The sequence below is a fragment of the Heteronotia binoei genome, chromosome 5 (genome assembly GCF_032191835.1).
Source record: "Heteronotia binoei isolate CCM8104 ecotype False Entrance Well chromosome 5, APGP_CSIRO_Hbin_v1, whole genome shotgun sequence".
Taxonomy (NCBI): Eukaryota; Metazoa; Chordata; class Lepidosauria; order Squamata; family Gekkonidae; genus Heteronotia; species Heteronotia binoei.
Genome location: NC_083227.1, coordinates 142,100,749 through 142,126,009, shown reverse-complemented (window position 1 = coordinate 142,126,009; position 25,261 = coordinate 142,100,749). Strand labels below are relative to the sequence as shown.

Here is a 25,261-nt window from a genome sequence, read left to right as displayed (position 1 = left end):
CGGTATTGGCTTCGACGGCTGTCTTATCCCGCAGAGGCAACCTCCCTGACACATCGGAGAAGCCCCTCGGTACCAAGACAGCTGCTGACACAGCCGCTCTCGAGCTCTGAACCCAAGATCGACCTGACTCTGCTAACCTCATCATCTTGCTCCGGTTCCTGGGGAAACAGAGATAAAGACTTCCCATCCGATCCAGAAGGGGCCCAATCCTCAGTGCCTGAGAAACCAAGGAAGAGACATTTAGTCAACCCTGATGTAGACCAACAGTCTGGCTTTCACCGTCTGCCTCCACCACCTACCTGGGACCAGCGCCAATGGTCATATCTGTATGGGGGTTATCTGTTCAATCCACCATACCCATGGTATCCCCCATGCGATCTACCGGATTGGGATCAATGCTTGGAAGAATTTCTTTGCTCCCGAGTCTCCTACAGATCCCCAACCCGACGCTCAGCGCCAATCACTACACCTGCTCCTCTCCAGCCAAAATGCCGCAAATCGGAAACACCATGTGTGTCCAAGCCCACTGAAACACCTCATGAGACACACGCTGCTGACACACCTTCCTCACCGCGCCTGTCCAAACACTCTGATGTTGGTGGAGCGTCCTCCAATGTCGGCTCCGATTCCAATGCTGAAGATTCCGTTGGCAAATCGCCCGCTGAGCCCTCTCCTAATCCTCAGGTTGCTGAGGATCTGCCTATCTCCCCGTCAGAGGACCTCAAGTCCTACAGCGACCTAATCAGGCAGACGGCTCAGGCTCTCTCCCTACCAGTAGTTCAGCCTCAACCCACAATCGATGACACCGTTTTTGATATCATGCAAAGGGACACTTCTACAGCCATAGCTCTCCCGGTCACTAAAGTGATCTTGCAAACCGTCAAGGAACCTTGGGCTAAACCGGCTTGCACCTCTGTCTTGGTGCAGGCTGGACCATATGTATCATGTGCAAGAGCCTGGAGTGGAATTTTTATTCACTCATCTTTGGCTGAATTCAGTAGTGGTATCCTCATCGTCTAAGACCAGAAAGGTGCATTCTATCCCCCCCCCCCCCCCCGACAAGGAGGGTAGAAAGATCGATAACATTGGCAGGAAGTTTTATTCAGCTAGAGCCCTGGGTGTTAAAATCTCCAATTATTCAGCTTACACGGCACGTTACCATTATTCCCTATGGGAACAACTCTTGGAGCGCCTTGCAACCCTACCTGAGGACAAGCACAACCTTGCTAAGTAACTCCAAAAGGAAGGCATGATGCTGGCAAAACAGCAACTGGAGGCATCCAAACACATGGTTGATACCTCCTCCAAGACCCTAACTTCAGCTATCACACTTCATCGCCATGCTTGGCTGCAAGCTACAGCTCTCCAGCCTGATACCAGAGCTTACATAGAAGATCTCGCTTTCAAGGGTGAAGGACTATTTAGCTCAGCTACTGACTCCGTCCTCCAAGAATGGATAAGAGCATTGAAACGTCACACAACCTGGGTGTTCCCTCTTCTTCTAGAGCAACCAAAACAAAAACTTGGCACAAGCCCTGTAACGAGGCCATTCCAAAAACAGTCTCCTGACCAAACTTGGAAACCACGATCCTCCCAGCCAGGAGGGAGATCGTCCTATGACAACAAAAATAAGTTTGCATCGTCCTCTACACACCAACTGAGGTCAAAAGAGGCTCATACCCGCAAACAGGGCCTTTGACTTTTCCATTCTGGCCATCCCTACCCCCCTTCCCCCCTCTTCTGGACCCATGCGCCTTTACCAACACTTACTAGCTTGGCACCTCATTACTTCTGATCGATGGGTCCTCACATCATAGAGGAGGGCTATGTGATAGAATTTGCTCAACTTCCAACCATATCAGTTTTCGTGACGACTCCTCCAGCTCCAGTTCTCTTAGAAGAGGTCCAGAACCTCCTGCAAAAGCAAGCAATAGAATGGGTTCCCAGTCACAACAGAGATCAAGGATTCTACTCTTGTTACTTTGCAGTTCCAAAGAAGGATGGACGAATAAGACCCATAATGGACTTTCGGCGGTTGAACAAATTCATCGCATATCAAAAATTTCGGATGTTGACCCTACAGAGCATCTTACCTCTAATCAAGCAGGGAGATTGGATGGCCACCCTGGACTTACAGGATGCGTACTTCCATATTACCATCCGCCCTCGTTGCAGGAAGTACCTCCAGTTCGTGATTGGGGCTGAACATTTCCAGTACAAGGCCCTCCCCTTTGGCGTGTCTACTGCCTCAAGAGTATTCACCAAGACGATGGTGGTAGTAGCAGCCCATCTTTGTCTCCAAGGAGTAGTATTGTTCCCATACATAGACGATTGGCTGGTGGTGGCGAGTTCGCAGGATCTCCTCCGATACCACCTTCAAGCTTCTCGCCATTAGGTCTGAAAATAAATGCCAAAACTCATTTAACCCCAGTTATGAGGGTACAGATCATTGGGGCGGTGCTAGACACTGAAGTGCATCGAGATTTCCTCCCACAACAGTGCGTGAACGACATTGTGTTCCTGGTCAACGTACTGCAAGCACAAAAATCAGGCACTGTCTTACAGATCCAGCGCCTGCTGGGGTTTATGGCAGTGACAACCAACGTACTTCTTTTTGCCAAGCTGCACATGCAGACTCTGTAACTTTGGTTCCTGAGACAGTGCCGCTGCTCAGCCAGTCCACACTTTCGGAATCTCCAGATTCCCGGTGTAGTCCTTCAATATTTGGATTGGTGGAAACAGGAGGCAAATATCTTGCAAGGAGCGCCCTTCCTTCTTCCCCTCTGTCAGTGACAATGACAACAGATGCATCCCTTCGGGGATGGGGTGCTCACCTGAATGGTCTCTGTGTGGGGGGCCCCTGGCACCCTTGCCTTCTGCAACACCACATAAACTTTTTGGAACTGCTGGCAATTCAATATGTTCTCCGGTTGTTCCGTCCACTCATAACTCAACGTACAGTTGCCATCCTTACAATACGACAGCCCTCAGTTATATCAATCGGGGGGGGGGGCTGTCTTAAGAAAGCTGTGTGCTCTAGCTATGGAGATTTGGGGAGAATGCGTCAGTCTGCAGACCACTGTGGCAACCCTCCTGCCAGGGGAGCTCAACATACAGGCGGACTCGCTCAGCAGGGGAGCTGCCTAAATTCACGAGTGGTAAATCTCTTGGACCTATCTGTCCCCAGTGTTCCATCACTGGGGCCAACCCAAGATTGACGCATTTGCAACAGCCCAGAAAAAGAAGTACCCCTGGTTCTGTTCCGGGGGGGGCTCAGGTGAGAACTCACTGGGGGGACGGCTTACCACTTCCATGGAACAATCTCTTTATCTCTTCCCGCCTCTGCCATTATTGACCAAGGTGGTCAACAAAATACTGTGCGACCACCCAGACTGCATCCTAATAGCGCCCTGGTGGCCGTGTCGGAGTTGGTTTCTGGTTCTGGTGGGCCTGTCCAGAGGGCTCTATCATCATTTTCCTCCAGAACCAGATCTTCTCTCCATACAAGGGGGGAAACCACTTCATCACAATGTTCCTCTCCTCAAGCTGACAGCATGGAGGATTGCTCCTCAGATTTATCAGCAAGAGTGCAACATGTCTTACTAAATAGCTGCAAACCATCTAGACGCAAGTCTTATGGCTATAAATGGGAGAAATTTGCAAGCTCTCACCATACCAATCCAGCTAGAGTGGGATTGCCTGTCATATTTGATTTCTTGCTGACTTTAGTGGGTTCTGGACTTAATCACTCCTCGATCCAAGTTTACCTGGTGGCTATCTCTGCTCACCATGAGACTATAGATAATTTGCCCATCCATTGGCTAAATGTTTTCTGAAGGTTTTACTGAAATTGCACCCTCCCACCAAATGGATCTCTGATCCTTGGGACTTGCCCTTAGTCTTGGACAAACTTTCGGGGAGACCCTTTGAGCCTCTGGCAACTTGTCCATTGAATTTACTGTCCTGGAAGACAGCTTTTCTTGTCACCATCACTTCGGCTAGGAGAATAGGAGAACTCACGGCACTCTGTTCTGATTCTCCATACTTGTGCTTTCATGATGAGTGTCTCTTGCACCTGACATCACCTTCCTTCCCAAGATTGTCTCTGACTTTCACCTGAACTCAGAAATCACAGTCCCAACATTTTCCCCTAATCCCTCTTCTCCAGAAGAGAGGAGGTTGCATTCTCTAGATGTAAAGAGAGCTTTGCTTTTCTTCCTAAGTTGAACAAGACCTTAGAGGAAAGACCCGCATCTGTTCATTTTCTATGCTACACCTAGACAGGGCTCTAAGATCTCTGCCCAATGGTTGTCCAAGTGGCTGACAGAGACCATCAAGTTGTGCTGTCTGCTAACCAAAAAACCCTTGCTGGGCCCTATACGGGGACATTCCACAAGAGCATTGGCTACATCAACAGCCTTCCTTCAGGGTGCTTCTCTGAGTTCTCTGGGTTTCGCTGCATGTCTTCATGAAGCACGATGCTCTGGACATCCGTCACCACCAGAAGGCTTAGTTGGGACGTCTAGTGTTGCAGGCAGCTACCTCGATCTAACCTCCATCACCCTCCTCCAGGTAGGTCTGCTTGCTAGTCTCCCATGGGTGTGAAGCACAGAGACCACGAAGAAGATAAACAGATTGCTTACCTGTAACTGATGATCTTCGAGTGGTCATCTGTGCATTCACATCACCCGCCCTCCTTCCCCACTGCTGTCAGTTTTTAGCTGATGCTGGAAGTAAAAAAAAAACCCTTTCTCGACAGCAGTCAGTAGGAACTGGCGGGATATCCATGTCCCACCCAGTGGGCATGCACAGTAGGGGCTCTGCGCATACCCACTGGATGCAGAGCACAAAAATCCCGAGCTTTTTAATGTACCGATTAATGTACCGATTAGGATTGGCACAGGCGCCTTAATCCCTATGGGTGTGAATGCACAGATGACCACTCAAAGATCATCAGTTACAGGTAAGCAACCTGTTTTTAAAATTTTTCTATATATGTATGGTTGGTAGAAGTGGCCTGTAATATTCTATATAGGGGTCCTTGTCTTCCACTGTTCTTAACTTGGATAATTTTCAGGTGACATTCTGTACAGAGATGTGAAGGGCCAGAAAAATCCATGTTTTATTTTTAAAGTGGTGTTCTTTTTTACTGAGGACTTGTCAGTTTTTCTAGCAGAAGAATTAGGAAATGGGGGGCGGAATGGAAATTTTTTTCTCGTCTAGTATCAGTGAGATGCTTTAAAAGTAAGGGTTTTCACATTTACACAATATATAGCATGAAAAGTTCTGGATTTTGTTTTTCCAATGGAAAAAAATGGGAAATCTTATGAACAATGTAATTTTTTTTCCCTTTTGTAATAAGTAAAATGGAGAACGTTTTTTTTCAAAATGTGTTATGAAAGTTTTTGTTCACAGCTGTGTGCAATATTAGATAATAACTCCTATGATATGGTAGACATATACAACATTTTCAATTGGTTTTGTTAAACGTAATTGTCACACAGCAGGGGCCTAGCTGGGCCTTCTACTGGCTGCCACCACTCTGGTAGGGGTCTGCATTAGAGGGCCCAGATCAACCAACCACCCTGGTCTTCCTTATTAATAAATACCTCTTAACTGTGACCAAGGAGACGTGAGAATCCTGGCAGTATAACAACAAAAAGAAGTTTACTATTAGTGCTCTAAAACATAAGTGGGTGATAAAGATTTAGTGTTATAGTGAATATGAAACAGTAAAGGTTGGTGCAAAGAAACAAAAGCTCTGACGCATTTAACTATACAGTCCCTACTCTAATACCAGGGATCTCTCCTGCAGCCTTTTTCAGAGAGAACACACCCTATCTGTGCTTGGCCCCTTTTTATGCTCTCTTCCTAGGTCCTGCCCCTCTCTGGGCTAGTTTCCTTGCCACCCAATCAGAGGGACAGAAGGGATCCTGGGAAATGTAGGCTTTCTGTAATATTCCTAGGCAGGCTTCTCTGGAGCGTGTAGGTCTTATTAGGCCCAGGATCATGACCGTAGTGTTTAGCTCATTGTTTTAATTTTATAAAGTGTAACTTTGTATCTTAATGTACTGCTGGTTGCAGCTGTTGTGGCTGCATGAGATTTGTCCAAATAATAATTTCATTTTCTACCTTCAACTAACCCCCCTCCCCACCACCAACACACACACACACTTTTCAGGTGGCAAAATTTAGAATATGTGTTCTCTAGTGGCATAGGGTACAACAGTTTGTTAGGGGTACACTTTCAATTTATATTACAGATAATGGAGACAGTTCTACAGTTAAATTCCGTAAGTATGTCAAATGGTACAGTTTTGCACACTAACTGAAGTTTATGTTTTGTAGGAAAGTAGGTATTGCACACGTTTGTGTTTTCCCCAAAAAATTCAATTTTTTTTTCTCAGAAAAATTGACAAAACCCAGGTTTTTTTCCTATGACTTTGGAATATTAGGAAATTGTACACCCCTTCTAATGAGAAAGAATGGAGGAAAAGAGAATCTCTTCTAATGAAAATGTAGACAGGATTGTTGGAGAGGTGTCCCATTGACCTTATACTTGAATTAGCCAAGAGAAAATTACTGGAATGATCCAGGGGATGATTAATGCATTCCTTTAGGATGGGGTGATTCCAGTCCCCTTGAATATGTTTAAGATAGGGATAGGCATGAATTGGAAAAGTGGCAGTTCATTTGGTTCATGGTTCATTTGATTGCATGAACTGAAAGAGCCACAAACCAACAGCCACCATGTTCCCCAGACTAGTTTATAGTTCATGGTTTGACATGGTCAGAGAAGGGAGGGGGAGGCATTTTAATGTCACCCCCTCCCTCCCTCCCCTAGCTGGCCTGCAGCAGTCACATGGCTAGGGGAGGGATGAGGAGGTATTTAAGTTTATCATTTGTTTATTATTTATTACGTTAGACTTATATCCCACTCATTCTGCGAAGACTCAAGGCAGCTAACAATATAAGATAACAGTGTTAAAACAGTAAAACGATAAAACAGATGAAATCACAATGGTGCTATTTCATCTATTCAGGCAAGATCATATAGTATTTTCCTTTCTCCAAAGCGGTCAGATCCTGGGCAGGTGGTACTAATGCAGAATAGATCCAGGTGAGGTGGCAGCCCTCTCCCGTTTAAATGTCATATGCCATCCAAAACAGTTCAGTCTTGCAGGCCCTGCAGAACTGTGATAAGTCCCGCAGGGCCCTGATGACTTCTGGGAGGGAGTTCCAGATTGTTGGGGCTGCCACCGAGAAGGTTCTTGCTCTGCTGTAATTTAGCCTAACCTCTTTTAGCTCAGGGACAGCCAAAAGATTTTGAGAACTTGATCGAAGTGCTCTCTGGGGCAAGGCGATCCCGCAGATAGATAGGTCCTAGGCCATATAGGGCTTTGAAGGTTAATACCAGAACCTTGAAATAGACCTGGTATGCAACAGGCAGCCAGTGCAGCGCCCTCAGCACAGGTTGGATGTGCTGCTGCTGAGGAAACCCCATTAGTAGCCTGGCTGTAGCATTCTTCACTAGCTGCAGCTTCCAAATCTGAGTCAAGGGTAGCCCCATGTAGAGGGTGTTACAGTAATCGATTCTCAAGGTGACCAAGGTGTGAATCACCATTGCTAAGTCACCGCGCTCAAGGTAGAGGACCAACTGCCGTACTCGTCGAAGATGATACAAAGCAGCTCTGGCAGTGGGTGCTACTTGGGCCTCCATAGTTAAGGAGAGCTCCAAGAGCACACCCAAGCTCTTAACCCTCAACGCTGGTGTCAACGGCACCCCATCAAAGGCTGATAAAGGGATCACCTTTCCCGGGCTGCTGCAGCTTAGATAGAGAACCTCCGTCTTTGTCGGATTCAGCTTTAGACGACTCAGCCTGAGCCATAATACCATGGCTTGCAGCGCCAGAACCAAGTTCTCCGGGGCGCAGCCAGACCAGCCACCCATCAATAGATAGAACTGAGTGTCATCCGCATACTGATGGCAACCCAGCCAATGGAGAGATCATGCTGCTGCTGTGGTGTGACTCGAGAGAAAAGGGGTTTACACTTTAAACCCTTTATCTGAAGTCGTAATACAACCATGGCACAATTCCTCCATTGTATCCAATGGGCCCATAGGTTACAGTGGAGCAATCTGTCTCCTCAATCTCACTTCCATTTTCCAGCCATCCAGACTTGGCAGGTTGGGTAGGGAAGGGAAAAAAGATTGGAGAGGGGTCTCCCCGTGGGCTCAGCTGGGGACTCTGCTGGGCTGCCTGGTTTCAACTGGACATCCCAGCAAAACAGCTGACACTGCAGGGTGAGGTCTTTCTGCGAGCTCTGCTGAGCTGTTTCAACCAGACAGTCTAGCAGAGCCCACAAAACTGCTGAAGCTGTTGGGAGAGGTTTCCTCATGAGCTCAGCTGGGGCTCAGAGGAAAGGCAGCTTGAACTGTCTTCCCTCCTTGGATCTGCTTCCACAGGTGTCCTGTGCACAGGTGCGGACACCTGTGGAAGCCTATCCAGGAAGAGAAGGCAGTTCAAGCTACCTTTCCTTGCTTTTCCCCTAGGCAGAAGCCTTGGGGAATCAGAAGGGGCAGTTTAAACTGCCTCTCCTCCCAGGATCATGTTCCCTAGGCACCACAAGGCCTTGGGGCACCTGTGAATGCTGATCCTGGGAGAGGCAGCTGCATGTTGCCTGGGGAAGACAAGTGTAGGTATGAACCCACCCTGAACCTCTTGTTCAAGGAGTTACAGGGCTGGTTTGTGGAAGGCACGTTTCACGAACCAGCCCCAGTTCATAGTTTATTCAATTTATATCCCGCCTTCTCTGCCAAAGCAGGCTCAAGGCAGCTAATTCGTAGTTTAAGACCATTGTTTTAAAAAGTTGTCATAGGATTCAAAAATTACTGGCCAGCCTCAAATTTACCATTCTTTGGCAAGGTGGTTGAATACAAAAATTTTGGAGCATGTTCCAAGGTTCCTGGATGATATAAATAGATAATGGAACTTTCTGGCCCTTAGGCTTAGTTAAAACCTTGCTGAATCAGGGGAATGCTGTAGACATCGTTTATCTTGATTTCAGTAAGGCTTTTGATAAGGTTCCACATACTATCCTTATTGACAAGTTGGTAAAATGTGGTTTGGATCCTGTTACCGTTAGGTGAATCTGTAACGCTGAAAGATCATACCCAAAGTGTGCTTGTGAATGGTTCCTCATCCTCTTGGGGAGGTGTAACAAGTGGAGAGCCTCAAGGATATGTCCCGGGATCTGTTTTGTTTAACATCTTTATAAATGATTTGGATGAAGGAATAGAGGGGATGCTTATTAAATTTGCCGATGATACTAAATTGGGAGTAGAAGACAGAAACAGGATACAGGATGACCCTGACAGCCTGGAAAACTGGGCTAAAACCAATAAAATGAATTTTAACAGGGATAAACATAAAGTTCTGCATTTAGGTCGGAAAAATCCAATGCATGGTTATAGGATGGGGGAGACTTGTCTTAGCAGTAGTATGTGCAAAAAGGATCTCGGGGTCTTAGTGGACCATACGCTGAACATGAGTCAACAGTGTGATGGGGTGGCTAAAAAGGCAAATGCAATTTTGGGCTGTATCAACAGAAGTAAAGTATCCAGATCATGTGAAGTGATAGTATCGCTTTACTCTGTTCTGGTAAGACCTCACGTGGAGTATTGTGTTCAGTTTTGGGCACCACATTTTAAGAAGGATATAGACAAGCTGGAACAGGTCCAGAGGAGGGCGACGAAAATGTTGAGGTGTCTAGAGACCAAGTCCTATGAGGAAAGGTTGAAGGAGCTGGGCCTGTTTAGCCTGAAGAGGAGACAGCTGAGAGGTGATATGATCACCATCTTCAAGTACTTGAAGGGCTGTCATATAGAGGATGGTGTGGAATTGTTTTCTGTGGCCCCAGAAGGTAGGACCAAAACCAGTGGGTTGAAATTAAATCAAAAGAGTTTCCGTCTCAACATTAGGAAGAACTTCCTGACAGTTAGAACAACTCCTCAGTGGAACAGGCTTCCATCGGGAGGTGGTAGGCTCTCCTTCTTTGAAGGAGGCTGGATGGCCATCTGACAGCAATGAAGATCCTATGAATTTAGGGGGAGGTTTTTGTGAGTTTCCTGCATTGTGCAGGGGGTTGGACTAGATGACCCTGGAGGTCCTTTCCACCTCTATGATTCTATGAAAACCAGTGTGACTAGATGACTTGTACTTGGAGATAGATTGATGATGCAATCCAGTAGTCTGCTTAGATGATTTTGGTACCACAAACCTGCGTCTTATTGGTTGTGATTTGGGGGCACTGTTCTACAGTCATGGAGATGTTGGGTGGTGATGCTGGACAGTTCTCAGCCAGGTGTCTGGAGTCCAATGAAGCTCAATACAGACAAGATGTAAATACTGACTATGGGTGGTCTGGGAATTGATTTGTTCTGGATAAGGTTTTCCCTTCCTATGAAAGATCAGATACACCGTTTTCTGTTTTCCTTGAACTGCTTCTATTCTTGAATGATCGAATGGCATCTCTGGAAAGTGCCTCCTGCTAACTTCAGTTGATGCATGAACTGCTACTGAGAGGAAAGTGACCAGCATAATGCTGTAATGAACTCTACTTGGAGGATATATTTTGAAGAATATTCAGAAATACAAGTATTTTCAAAGTATAGCAGCCCACTTGAGAAGGGGAGATATGAGACAACCATATTTAACAAACTGCACTATCTGAGATGTTCCCAGTATTTCTGTCCCTGCTGCTCTTTATCCTTGGCAATTCTATCCAGAAAAGGATAGAATTCTATCCAGAAAAGCCTTTGTACTGAAACTGATAAGTGTGAACTCTCTCTTTCAGGCAGAGAATGAATTTACCCTGCATGTATGAACAATGCAAACGTTTGCTGATGGTTACTAACGAGTTAGCACGGCTTCAAGTTTCATATGAAGAATATCTCTGTATGAAAACTTTGCTGCTTCTCTCGACAGGTAGGTAAATATATAACCTACCTTTGAAAATGAAAGCAGTCAACATTTATATGGTGTTAGAGAGTTTATTTTCCAAGAGGATTACATAATTGGCTTCGGTCCACTGGAAATTTCCACTGACAAAGAGATTTCTTTCAGTGGAGTGCAGCTTTCTCCACCCTCCCACTGTAGTCCAGAATGCCTCACTCCAATACTGCTCCTGTGGGGGACGGGGGAACCCTAGGAACAAGATAAGGGAGAGTTGGAGATCTGCCTTAGGAAAGATGATTCATTGAAAATCACTCCTCCCTTCTGTCTGTAAAAATCTTCCTCTGAATCCAACCCGTTAAGATTCATTTGAATTTCTCAGATCCAGCTTTACTAGTTTTCTGTACGCAGAGGTTTCTGCTGTCCCTTTACGTCATCAGTGATCAGCCTCTCATCCTAGAGTACTAGCTCGTTCATTGTTTGAATGAAGAAGGGGCAGGGCATGTACCTTTGTCAATATTAAATATTACTCTCAGGTTAAATACTAGACATGTATGAGACCTCCACCACACTCATGTACTGTAATAATGCAGAGTGTTATACAGTTGTGATTAGACTAATGCTCTGTCACCATACAATATCTGTATCACTGTAAATAACTAAACTGAAGCATTCATTTTTAAAGTGTCCTGTCTTTGCCCTGTTCTGCAGCCTTAAATTCCAAATGAAAGTGATGTTCTGTAAATAAATACTTGAACAAGGGAAGTATTCTAAATGCTACATTTTAATATTTCAGTTCCCAAGGAGGGCCTGAAGAGCCAAGCCCTGTTTGAAGAAATTCGTATGACCTACATCAAAGAGCTAGGGAAAGCTATCGTGAAGAGAGAAGGGAACTCTAGTCAGAACTGGCAACGATTTTATCAACTGACAAAACTTTTGGACTCCATGCATGATGTAAGATTTATGGCATTTTGTTAATTCTGTGTGCACAACAATTATGAACAGCAGCTGGTGTTATGTGGGGAAAAGTCCATCACCTAGACTCGATGGTGTTGATACTTCTAAATGAAAGTGCTGCAGTCGAGAGGGCAATGAAGGCAACAGCAGCAGGGTAACATTCTGGCACTTGTGATCTTGGGAGAATACAAACATCAATAGTTTTCCCCCTGCAGTATTTTATAAAAATTAACAATTGTTTCAACCAGAGTAGATACTTTGCATTAAAATGTCAGGAGAAGAAAAAAACCCCAGTGACCCTACTATGCAGTATTTAACTGTCATATTAAAGAAAAGGCAGAACAAGGCTATATATGCTCTTCCTTTTACTGTTTGGGTTATCTTTGACACTAAAGGGAGATGACTGGTTGTACTACACTTGTCAGGAAGTGCCATAATGCATTATACACAGGGAGGTGTGTAATGACAGGCCAGAATCCAAAGAGGCCTGTGTGTATGCGGATGGGGAGGACGACCAGCTTTTCTTCTTTCTAGCTTCAATCCCTTGTGCAGTGCCAAATGGTGTCCTGGGTTCTAAATTGTATTTAGTGCAAACTGTGCTGTGATGTAATGTTTAAATAATGACAGAGGCAAACCATGGCTTTCTGCTATATAAATTGAATCTTGAAATCTAAGGTATCATGCTCCCTGCTTCTCTTTCTTCACATGCAGAGATAATTTGAGATTGCCATGTTTGCAGAAAACCATAGTTTTCAGTTTCCCTGCAAACCAGGACTTCTTCCTGGAAATAAGCCTTTCTTTAGAATTCTGGTTTGCATTGGTCATTGTAACAGTGTAAAGGTATGGTTTCCCATGAACCTAGAAATTATTTGGTTGTGCATGAAGGGAAGGTAAAGAAGGAAAGATGACAAGTCCAAGATTCTTCCTTCCCCTACATCTGCCCACGATGGCAGAACCAAACTAACATTCATTTTTAGTTTAATTCACTTTGCCATGTGTCAGTGTGTAATGTTTTTATACAGATACAGAAATCTTGATAATTTAGTCTTGTGATTTTAACTATTGCCCAAGACAGCAACAATGTTTGTTTTTGTAAATTGGAAAGTTGGCTTCATCCTTCTCTCTTATAATTTGCAGGTGGTTGAGAATCTTCTAAGCTTTTGCTTCCAAACGTTTTTGGATAAATCCATGAGTGTTGAGTTTCCAGAAATGTTGGCAGAAATCATCAGCAATCAGTTACCAAAATATTCAAATGGAAATATCAAAAAACTGTTATTTCATCAGAAATGACTGCCTTAATACAGAAAGATTGCCTTAAGAAAAAAAAAAAGTCATTATAGCTTCTTTTTTATAAACTAAAAGACTTGTTAATTTTGTCCTTGCAACTATATTGGGTGCTCTTGTTTTGTTTTTTGTAATTATGCACTACATGTGGTTTACAGAGGGCCAAGACCTAGGTTTCAGAATCAGCCCCGTCTAACTAAATGATTACAGGAAGAAGAAAAAGAAGAAAATATGGGTTGAGATTTTTTCATTCATGTGCTACACCACCATATTGGCAGTATAGGATGCACCAAAACCAGCGGTGTCAAGCTCAGAATCTACATTGTTAACATTCTGCTAGGAATTTCTGCAAGTTGGCTGGATAAAATTTTCTAGATTTTTGTTTTGGTATAGATGTTTTGTATAGTTAAGGTAGCATTTTTGATTTGTGCATGTTAACATGAAGAAAGTTTACAACTGTATATCGGAAAAGGGAAGTTGTGCCTTTTATAGCTATTATTGTCTGGTTTTAGCAATTTTCCTTTAACTTTATATACAGTGAAAGCTTGCTCATTTTTTCTTACATAATTTTGTAAAACTTCAAGATGCCTATTGTACAGCTGTTTTTTAAGGTGGGGCAGCTCATAGCTTAATGACCTCCAGATATTAATCTTTGAATATACTCATGTGAATATAGGTTGACTTTTCTAATCTGATCAAGACTGTCATAGTGACCCTTCTATATTAATCAATTTGGCCAATAAATTCAGCCTTCTTTAAGGGGGGGGGGGAGTAGGGATTGAAATGTATTCCAAATCAAATCTAAAATGCATACTTTTGATATTTGTCAAACATGTTCTGTGAGCTACTAGAAAACCTAGCTCTGTCTTAAACAGGTGTAAACTTTTTTAAAGGAAACAACCTAGATATTTCCACTTAATGTGATAGCCATAATTGTAAGAACCTTGGGCTAGATAGTCAGTAAAAAGATCAGTCTTGACTGCCCATCAGGAAACTTTCAGGAAAATATGCATAATTTTTAAAAGGTTTACTTCTATGTGGAGAAATTAACTTTTTTCCATACTCAATTTATTGCCATATGCGTGTGTACTTACGTATGTATTGGTGCATATTATATATACATGTATGTGTATACAGTGGCCACAATCCAGAGCAGCTATAGTTAGCAGAACAAAACTGATATGCACAACCAGTGGTATGTCTAATGTTCTCCTTAGACACAGTTTAAAAGCCACAAAAACTGTGCTTTTTAAAAAATTAGGAGATCGATATTAGTGACCAATCATCATTGTTCACAAAGTGCAAAGTTGTGTATTTACCTCTATGGGGTGCTCAGAATTGCTGGATTCTACCAAATTAGGAGCAGAGCTCTGCTGTCATGCTTTCGAGACTTCTCTATGTAAGGATGTGATCATCACTGATAGATCTGATCATCCGTTTGAAAGGAGGCAAGGGATACCAGAACTGGTTTAGAGCTGTTAGTGGTATCCATCTGTTGCACAGTGTGTGCACAGATCAAGAATACCCTGGGAACTGAGCATCAGGGGCTTACCTCTATGGCAGCTTTTCGCACTCCCAGTAGAGCAGATCCACAAGCAGAAAGAAGTTTCTTTCTGCTCATTGATCACTCACTGGATTGGGGCAGATGTGTATACTCTTAACAACTTTTTAAGTTGATGGCTAAATTTCCATTGACTTTTAACAGTCAGGAACTATATATATATATATATATGTACATGTATACATACTTTCTATATAAATACATACATACATATATATATAAAAACATAAATATCATTGACTTACAAAAATAGTTGTAATTATGCCCAATATTTTATGTTTATTGTAATAATTCTTTAGAAGATTTTGTTTCAAATAAGATATGCAGAAGATAAAATAGACCAAACTACAGGGAAAAAATCCTCTTAGTTGTGGAAGATAAAAATCCCAAACCTGTGTATGATTACACACCCATTTTCTACCTTGTTGTCATCTGTTTCATCTTGTTTCCTGGACGTCAGGAAGATTCCGCTACTGATTTTGTGGTTTAAAGTAGAACCTAGTCTCTGTGCAGCTCTATCCCTTCTGTATCAAAACAACTAGTGTGCCATAAAACAACCGTATATGTCTTGTGAAATTTTCCTTGTCATCACTGATTTATATTTTAAACAATTTGTAAGCTGTAGTAGCCCATTCTTTGAGCACCTTAGGAATTTTCGGGGGTGGGGGGGGAGGGAATAAAACACTTTGCCACTCTAAAGAAAGGGCAAAATGATTTTTTTAACTCTTAAGTGGCCTGAATATTTCTGTAAAAAAAAAATTGTGGGCTTAATAACCTAACAAGTGGGTTAAAAATCAAAATACTAGGACATTAAGCTATTAATATATTTTAGATATAGTTTCGAGTATGTATCATTTGTTGCTGTTTGAAGAAAACAATGGAAGGGCTACTACAGCTTTAAAAGCAGTTTATCAAATTATTGTAAAATAGCTTGTATAGTGTATGATAAGAATGGTTTTTAGATGACAGATTGCTTTATCATGACACACAATATATTTTTTCTAGGGGGTCACAAAAGTGTTGAATTATGGTATGTCTGGAAGTATTAATCCTGGCAGCATTGTTCTGAAGTATCTCAAGAGGTACTCTGGTTTTATGTGTTTTTCCTTGTTCTTTTCTTTTTCTTTTTTAAAGTTTAAAGGAATCTCCCAGTATTCAGTGGGGGTTCTTGGGGCTGAAACCGAAATCCATTAGATCGCTATCGGTAAAGACACAGGCTGAAAGTTGGACATAATAAGCAAGCCTGTGTGCTTGGCTACCCCTCACATTCCAGGACTAAACTTACATAAGCTATACAGGTTCATTTGACCTACACTGCAAAAAAAAAGAAAACAAACTGAATTAGTGTGTCCATGCAGGTATTTTTACCTATTCATGTGCACAACTGGATATTTGGGGTTACTTTCACATACAGCCTCACAGAGCACAGCAAAACAGCTCGTCAAATTTGGCAATAAAATGCATACATTAACCAGCAATATGTAAATATAGAGCATAGGATATTCACAGTGTACTAACTACATTTCTATTATTCAACAGAAATGTTCATGGTAAAGTAGGAATTTTACCTAGACACCTCTTCTTAATCCTCTTTTTAAATGTTAGGCTTATAAATAAAAATCCCCAGCTGTTTATGCTCAATACATGGGAGTAAAAGATCACATTTATTATCAAAAGTAATTATTCTTTATGGCTTCTGTGTAGTCCCACAATTCCTTGTTGTGACTGCAGATAACATCTCTAGAACCTTTTACACCTCTAGAGAGGGAGCAGGCACTCATGCCCGTTCTCTGAGGTATAGAAACCAGCCTCTCTGCAAGGAGTGGGATAAGTATCTTCCTGCTTGCTTCTCTTCTGCTGCAAGTGCAGCATTGCTGAGATCATTTCCCTTGAGTATTCCCTCATTGCTCTTCCAGAGGAATGCCACAGCTCCCTTTCTAAAGCTTTAAAAGGTTCCAAAGAAAGGTGCCGTGCACAAGGGTGAATCCCATTTGTGTGACTCACAGATGACCAGTCAAAGAAAAGCCAGTTACAGGTAAGCAATCTCTCTGTCTTCTTTAATGAGCTCTTAATGGGATGTACATTTAATAGTTAACCTAAGCTTCAGAGAGTATTTTAATAGTAGTTTGCAACCCAATTGGATGAAATTGTTTATTCTACCAGTTTTTAGCTAAATCTAACAAGTTTTGGTTTCCATATGGTCCCTGAAAAGATAGAGCATGAGACCCTGTCCTTATTTCAAAGAAAACTACAAAAGTTAAACTTGGGAAGTGACATATTAATCCTTTTAGTCCGTTACCTGAGTTTAAACTAGTGGCATGCATGGACAAATGTATGTGTGGCTGTTTACCAATATAATGGAAGTATACCAGAATCAGTACTATGGTTACATGAGAATAAGTACTTTAGCAGGGGAGGAAAGGCTCTAATTCTTTTGATTTCATGTGTTTGTTCAATTTATGGATTTCATTTTTTTTTTACAACAATGCAAATGATTTGGAAAAAAACTTTCAAGTTAAACATGCTGTTAAGGTACAACACAAGCCATTTAAAGTACATAAGCATCAACAAACATATGTTGTTTCTTGTCTGGCTAATCTTTTTTAGTGCTAGGGGTGGGGGAAGCACTTTGAATAAAGCAGGGAAAATTCTGACTTCTGTCTCTTCAGTGCCTTGCCATATCATGCTTACATGGAAATAATTGGATAGCCCCAGATATGCATGCTGTATGTTAACTTGCACATGGGATCTAATAGGAATGGCCTTTCATAGGGTATGTTAGGGCATGCTAACAGAGAAAAAGGAGTTTTACAGCTCTTGAACCAGTAAAGCAAGGGTCAGAGCCTTAGGCTGTAAACCTAAGCACATTTATTTTGACGTAAACTCATATAAAATCTGTGGGACTGACATCTTAGTAAATGTATTTAGGATTAGTGTGCCAATCTTGCCACCCAGAGTAAACCAAAAAATGCATTCTCTTCTTGAAAACAGCAGCAGGAGTAAATAGTGCACACAGTTGTTGGAACAAGTGCCAAGCTGTCTTTGAAAACACAGCCTCCTAACTTTTACAAAATACCTGCATATTTAGTAACATAAATGATAAGGTGGAAAGTGAAGGAGACTGCAGTCTTTGCCATGCTTGCACACAACCATTATTTGCAAATGTGTAAGCACATCGGAATGATCACAGAGCTTGCCATATCTTCATTTTGTCCAGCATGCAGGAAGCTGATGAGGCTTAATTTTACATGGCCATGTATACTTTGCTGTTGGCCATGGGAACAGCTTAATCCTCTTGACACTTGCTAAAAGCACTTCATTTTTAAATTCAAGTGTATCCCAATTTTGTTCCAAGGTTTTAAAAAAGCAATTAATTTGATTCTAGTTGAATGTGAAAAAAAAATAATTATAGCTGTACCAGGGGTATTCCAAAGAGGGAAGGTAACAGATCAAATTTCTGTTGACCTGATCCCTAATATGACCGCAGTATTTTGAGTTGGGCCTGGAGAAATACAGTACTGAAAGTGCACATTTTCCTCAGAACTGTTGAATCAAAGTTGCCCTTCTACATGTGGAAGCTGATTACCTCTCACAGAAGGACCTTTTTCCACTTACACTAGTGACACAGGAAAGTGAACAAAACCCAAAGATTTTTCTTCTGTTTGCATGGGCAGTACAATGACGGCTGCAGTAGAGTTGCATGCATATTAGAGAACTTCAGGAACTCATCATGTACACTTTACAGAACAGCGGTAGTAGTGATATTCATTCTACTTGTGGTTCTTTCGATCCTAGTCCTCCAGGAGGTATTGGGGGGGGGGATGAATTGATGTTTCAGCATTAAATAACAAGGGTAGTAGTAATTTAATTTTCACTATTTTGGAAGTATGCCAACTCCCACCAATCTAATTTTAATAAAACTGATAAAAATACAGAAGGGGGGGGTGGTGGAGGGAAGTTGAACACCACAGAGAAAGACAATAAATGCAGAATAAAATGGCCCCAAATTTGCTTTACATTTTTAAAATACCTCTGTAGGGTCATGTATGACCTCCAAAGTGTAGGAGGATTAAGACATTGAGTTTTTTTAAAAAAATGGGTGGCAAGACCTTGGTATTTTAGCCCCTTCAAGATGAAATCTGTACTTTAAGAATTCTGTAAGGGACCATAGTCTCCACCCTTTCAGAACTGAGCTTCATCCACTGTCTAATCAATAGCAAAACTAGTGGAATCAGCTCTACAAAGATAAACACATTTTATGCTACTGCTGTTTTATAGGAACAATACTTTCAGGCGCAGAATAGAGCCTCATGTTGGAAAACATTAAAGGACTCTTTTTGAGGCTTTTGTTTTCTGGTCAAAGGCTGTGTATGAAAATACCCTCCCTCCCCATTCTAAGAGCACGGATTCAACAGTAGTGTGTCAACATTCTACTTTGTATATTAAAAGATATATAATGGGGACAAATCCTATATTATGCTGGTGTATGGCATTATTAAAAAGCTTTTTTCATTATTTTTCACGGTAATTTTAAACAGTGTAAAATTAAAACAAGTGACTCCTGTTTAAAAATAAAAGTTGTAGTTTTTTATTCATGCTGAATAACTCTGTAGTAACTGTCTTTTCACCTACTCAGTGAAATGTTGGACTGTAAAATCTTGTGTGGAAATGTTAAGCATTTATTTTTCATTTTAAATTTCGCTGTTCTAGTAAATTCAAAACCACACGTTTGTACAGAAGTTGCAGTAAATGTAAGCCATTTACAGCAATGCTGAATAATGGACAGAATTAATAAAAATCTGCTTTTTCATTACATGTTCAAATACCTTTGAAGTAGTTTTTTGTCTCGTATAGAGCACTAAAGACTAACTTCATCCACTTACTTTTCCTTGTGCACTATTGTCCTCCTACAATAATCAAGATTTAACTACTTCTAAGTTATTGCTGTCTATTACTTAGAATGCTAAAGCAGGGAGATGCAGAATTTGAGAAAAAATGTTAGTATCTTCACAAAGCCCCCTCCCTATTTCCCACCAGCACTCAACTTTCGTATGAAAACTAGCGTCAGATTCTTGAAATTTCCAGTAGGGTTGTGGAGAACAGGAACAGAGAAGCTTTATTTGTCCCCAGAGCGATCGAAAGCTGGCTACAATTTCTTGATACTCTTTCGTCTCCCAGGGAATGCAACTTAATCTAGAAACTGATGAGCAATAAATTCTGCTTATTCCCCAAGTAGAATACAAATAAATGGCTTATTGCCTTGGAAACAGGATTTAAATATGCTTTGGAGATTAAGTAATGCCATACATATGAACAGTTAAATCTGTCAACCTCTAACACTAAAAAGAAAAAAGGAAAGGGGTTTAAAAAAATGGAGGGAGGGGAATGATGTTAAATACTTGAGGTCCAATTAAAAAACACTGAGATACCACACACAACTTCAAGTCAAAACAAAAAGCATTGAAAGGAGTTGCTTTACTAGTTACAAAGCAAGAGATCAGGAGAAATTTTCCTGAAACCGGGGTTGTAAACAGAAGTGGAGTTCAGGTAACTGAAGCTGTCAAAAACAAATGCGTCACAGGATGACTTGATTACAATTCAATGAGTGGGACAATTCAGAACTTTATAAAGTAATATATTTAATAGTCAACACAAACCCATTTCTGGATACTTAAATCTGCAAAATAGGACAACGTTCAGAGGTGAAAGATTTTTCTTCAAACTTGATCCCGCCCCCCATGTGCAGAAATATCACAAACCTTTAGGGAGGAGGTATTTAAAAAACCCAAAACAGTCTGCACTTGCAGATGTCTCCTATCCACCCTCTCTTCCTCCACCCATAGCTGAAGTTTCAGTGCTGGAAGCAGATGGAGTGCAAATTGCTGCCGCCAAGGTGGGCAGCTCCAGAGTAGTGGGAACCTCTGTTGCCAACCCCCAAGGTCTGTCAGATCTACCACTGAGGTGGTGGTGCTGAAGGCAGGTGGATGCCTCCCCTCCACCACCACTTGCTGCTGCCACTGCTCTATCATGAGGCAGACGGCTGGGTGGGTAGAGCAGTGTAGGGGTATGTAGCTGGGTGGGTAGGCCAGCAGGAATGAAGGGAACATGCAGGCATAGCATCAGGGAATGGGAGAGTGGAAGAAATTTCACCTCCACAAGTTCCCCTTATTTTAGCTTTATAAAATAGTTGCTGTCAGGTGACATGCTCATGTCACTTCTGGATGATGCAGGCATACTGGGGGTGGAGCCCAATACTGCCTGGAAATGGCATATGTGCATGGGAAGGACCAAACACTCAAACCAAGCAGAAGCTCATTGAGTTTTGGAGAAGGTTCGTGAACTGATCAAAGTTCAGTTCGAATTTTGGCTCAGGTTCAAGACTGCCAATCCCTAAAAATTGATATTTGAAGAATGCTACATGTGTATGCAGCAATTCATAATTCTCATTCAGAATTTAATTAAGCATTTACATCTCTACATTCTGGCAGATTCAGTAAACTGCAAATGTAAACATGTATGGATGGGAAACATAAGCTGGCAATTATATCCATTGCCATAACATTTTTAACATGACAATACATCAGAAAATAATTCTAAGAAAATACTGGGATAGTTCAAATCTGTAGTTAATTTGGCAAACATTTAAAGTAAGACCCAGAAATGTATTAACAAGATGGCACATTTTAATAGTTTGCTCAAACAATTCCAGTAGGCAGATGTTAGATTCATCCTTCCATGTCCATGAATGTGTTTGAAAGAAATAACACTTCAGAATATTGATTTGTATTATATAGAATTGTTGAGTATAGAAATAAGCACTATCAGATATTAACTAGGAAAATGCCATTTTTGTTGTCTGTCAGCACAGTGCCACAAGACGTTTTTTGTTTCCATCTTGGAAGGGGCAGGGAAATGCAGGTAATTTAAAACAGGTTACATACTGGATTGTTTTACATTTGAACCTTCATCATCATCTTTTCAACTGAGAGCCAGTTTGGTGTAGTGGTTAAGTGCGTGGACTCTTATCTGGGAGAACCGGGTTTGATTCCCCACTCCTCCACTTGCACCTGCTGAGATGGCCTTGGGTCAGCTATAGCTTTCATAGAAGCTGTCCTTGAAAGGGCAGCTGCTGTGAAAGCACTCTCAGCTCCACCCACCTCACAGGGTGTTTGTTGTGAGGGGGGGAGGTAGAGGAGATTGTGACCGCTGAGAGACTGAGATTCAGTATAGGGCGGGATATAAATCCAAAATCTTCTAAATTGTGGAGAGGATGAGAAAGCATTTAACTGGACATGTCCACCAAGTTTTAAGTACATGGAACAGCTACCAACTTGGCTCACAAAATTATTTACAGCGCCATTCTAAGATCAATTTCCTGAGAGTAATCTTCACTGAATAGACTTCAGTATTCTGTTTAGGACCGCATGATTAATTAGTTTCTTTGAAAATAGAAAGTCCTGAATCATGGTACTACTTAACACAAGAGAAGATAGTATGTGTACATTGTTTATCATCTGGTATCATTTATTAACCAAGATAGCAAACTATTTACTGAAATCTTGTGTGGGGGGGGGAATGAATCATGATTCTGGCTCTCAATACAGAGAAAGCCTTTGATCAGTTTAAGATTTTTTAAAACATCTGTTATATTTTGAAAATGGTATACATTTGGAATTTTCATGAACTCACCAGTTCAGCTGACATTCAGATGACCACAAAACTGATTTTTCACTGGGCAGTTTGACTGTTTGTGAACAGCCTGAGCAAGTTACTTTCCTCATATTCAGACAATACTTGGCAATCAACAGCATTTTGTGCATACCTGTTTTCACACCTCGATGGGAGTCCTGCTTTTCCCTACACGCAATCCTATCATTTCTGCCTTTGTGGCACAAACTAGTCAGTCAGTCAAAGTGTGTTTAAATCTTAACTGTTTGGCAGTCATCTAAGTCCATATTATTGATGTTACGTTATGTGTACACCCGTGAGTTGCACCATTTCATTTCCTGACTATTCATGACACTGGGAAAGAATCAATTCAATCCTCTGTACAGATGCAAAAGCAGAAGGAAACACCACCACCCCCGCAGTTACTGCACAACTGCAAAACTGTGCAGCAGCTGCTCAAGTTTGAGAGCAAGATAAGGAGATCCAAAACTTGGTATAGGAGTGATCGTGACTGTAAACGCTGTAAAAGAGGGGTCCCCAACCAACAGGCTGCAGACTGGTACCGGTCCGTGGTCTGCTAGCAACTGGGCCGCGGAGCAAGGCAGAGCCACCCCCCCCCCCTTCATCCACCTGGGACCTGGCAGATGAAAGAAGCAGTGCGGCCTTCCAAGGAATCTTTTGCGGAGGCTGCAATTCTGCATCCCTCCTGGAGAAAGCTATGGTGGGGGGAGTTTAAAAATTGGGAAGAAACTTTTTTAGGGCTTCTTTTTCTTTCTTTTTTTTGCACATGCAAGGGGATCCAGGTGAGAACAAGGCTGCATTGCGGTAACCCATGAGTAAGCACAGAAAAGTGGGATACAGTTTGCAAACAAACAAGGCTCTGGGGTTTGGGGGGGGGCATTTGCTGTGGGATTGGGGCTGTGGCCTGGTCAGGGAGAGGTCTGTTTGTGAGTGTGCACAAGCTTGAGATGGGCCATTGCTCATGGAGGGATCGGGACCCAGAGGGAGGGTGGTGAGCTTACTCTTGAGTCAGTTCTCAGGCTGATGCATGAACTCCTGGAGCTTACCCTCCCTTGTCTTTCTATTGTGTCTGTGTGTGTCTTGCAGGGAAGGGGGGAGCCTTGCACAAAGAGGGAAGGGGCAAAGATGTGAGACAGGAGTCTGTTGCATACAGCCAGGGGAGCAAGGCTGCCTGGGGAAGGGAAAGGGGAGGGAGAGAATCCAAGTGAGGAGGAGGGAGCCAGGCAAGCTTTTGCCCTGGAGCCCCTTTTCAGCCTGGCTTCCCCTCCAGAGTAGTGGGGAAGGGGCTGGACCCTCCTCTTTTCCAGTGGCCAGCAGAGACCAAACTTTGCCCAAGCTTGGAGGGGCTTCCGCTCCTCTCTCTTGCTCAGCTGTTCCTAGATCCTGGAGTCTCAGCGAGGCCACACCACCTCTTTTGTCCATCCCATCAGCTGATCTGTGGGGGTCTTTAAATGGAAGGGGGAGGCAGATTGGCCTTCTGCTGCCTGGCCACCTAGCCAGGAGGCAGCAGAAACAGTCCCAGTCTCTCCCCCCCCCCCATTTAAAAAGCTCCCATAGGGGGCAGGCAGGGGGGCAGCCTGGGGCAGCAGAAACCCCAGTGGTGCCTCCCCCCCCCCCAGTCCATGGAAAAATGGTCTTCCACAAAACCGGTCCCTGGTGCCAAAAAGATTGGGAGCCATTGCTGTAAAGAATCTTTATTTTCTAAGATGTGCTCACCTTAGAACCTAAGATTGTGTGACAAAAAGGGCAAGGGGAATGGCATTGTAGGAAGCGCTATGAGCATTTTAAACATCACACCACAGTGATTTAGAGGCAGAACAAAGGGGCTGAAAATGAGGGGAAAGTTTTTGTTGTTGTTCAGTCACACAGTCGAGTCCGACTCTATGCGACCCCATGGACAGTCACGCCAGGCCCTCCTGTCTTCCACCATCCTCTGAAGTCTGCTCAAATTCATGTTAGTTACATCGGTAACACTCTCTCCAGCCATCTCATCTTTTGCCATCCCCTTCTTCTTTTGTCTTCTGTCTTTCCCAGCATCAGGATCTTCTCCAGTGAGTGCTCCCTTCTCATATGGTGGCCAAAGTATTTGAGTTTCAGCTTCAGCATCTGACCTTCCAGGGAACAATCAGGGTTGATTTCCCTTAGGACTGATAGATTTGATCTTCTTGCAGTCCAAGGGACTCTCAAGATCCTTCTCCAGCACCACAGCTCAAAAGCATCTATTCTTTGGCCCTCAGCCTTTCTTATAGTCCAACTCTCAACGCCATACATTACTACTGGGAATACCATCGCTTTGACTATATGGACAATTGTTGAGGGAAAAATTGAGGACTTTTTTTTGAGGAAAAAGTTTCCCTAAAAAGTGGCCAGCCTGACAGAAGCAGTTTTGTATGAACAGGTAAATAAATTCCACTAGCAGCTGGTTACTAAAATGAGCCTGCCTGCAATGACAGGGAAAAAACATTAGCAACCAGTTATTAAAGCAGGATACAAAGGTCATTTGAAAAGGGTCACAATGGCCAACCAGATCCTCTAGAATCTAGAGATCCAAAGACAGGGCATAGAGGCCAAGGCCTTTTCCCAATGCTGCCTCTTGGCACCAGTATTTAGAGGTTAGGTGCCACTGAACATGGATGTTTCATTGACTAGTTACTCAGACTTACTCAAATGAAACTACTCATTCAACCCAATGGAACTTGATCAGTATCACACTAATAATATTAAAAACAACCTGACTCCAGATTTGGACTCATTTATTTAGTCATGTTATTATATCTTGCTATAGGTTGGAGAAAGAACTTTGCAATAGCCAAAT

At 42.6% G+C, this 25,261-nt stretch overlaps 1 protein-coding gene across 1 annotated transcript in view; it reads left to right on the top strand.

Annotated features, from left to right (window-relative positions):
• Positions 1-19,570, top strand: part of NR3C1 (nuclear receptor subfamily 3 group C member 1) — a 124,892-nt gene extending 105,322 nt beyond the window's left edge. The window contains exons 6-8 of the mRNA XM_060240535.1: positions 10,858-10,988; positions 11,752-11,909; positions 13,050-19,570. Of these exons, the coding sequence (XP_060096518.1) occupies positions 10,858-10,988; positions 11,752-11,909; positions 13,050-13,202 (442 nt within the window). The 3' untranslated portion in view covers positions 13,203-19,570. The remainder of the gene's footprint in view (positions 1-10,857; positions 10,989-11,751; positions 11,910-13,049) is intronic.
• The last annotated feature ends 5,691 nt before the right edge of the window (positions 19,571-25,261 follow it).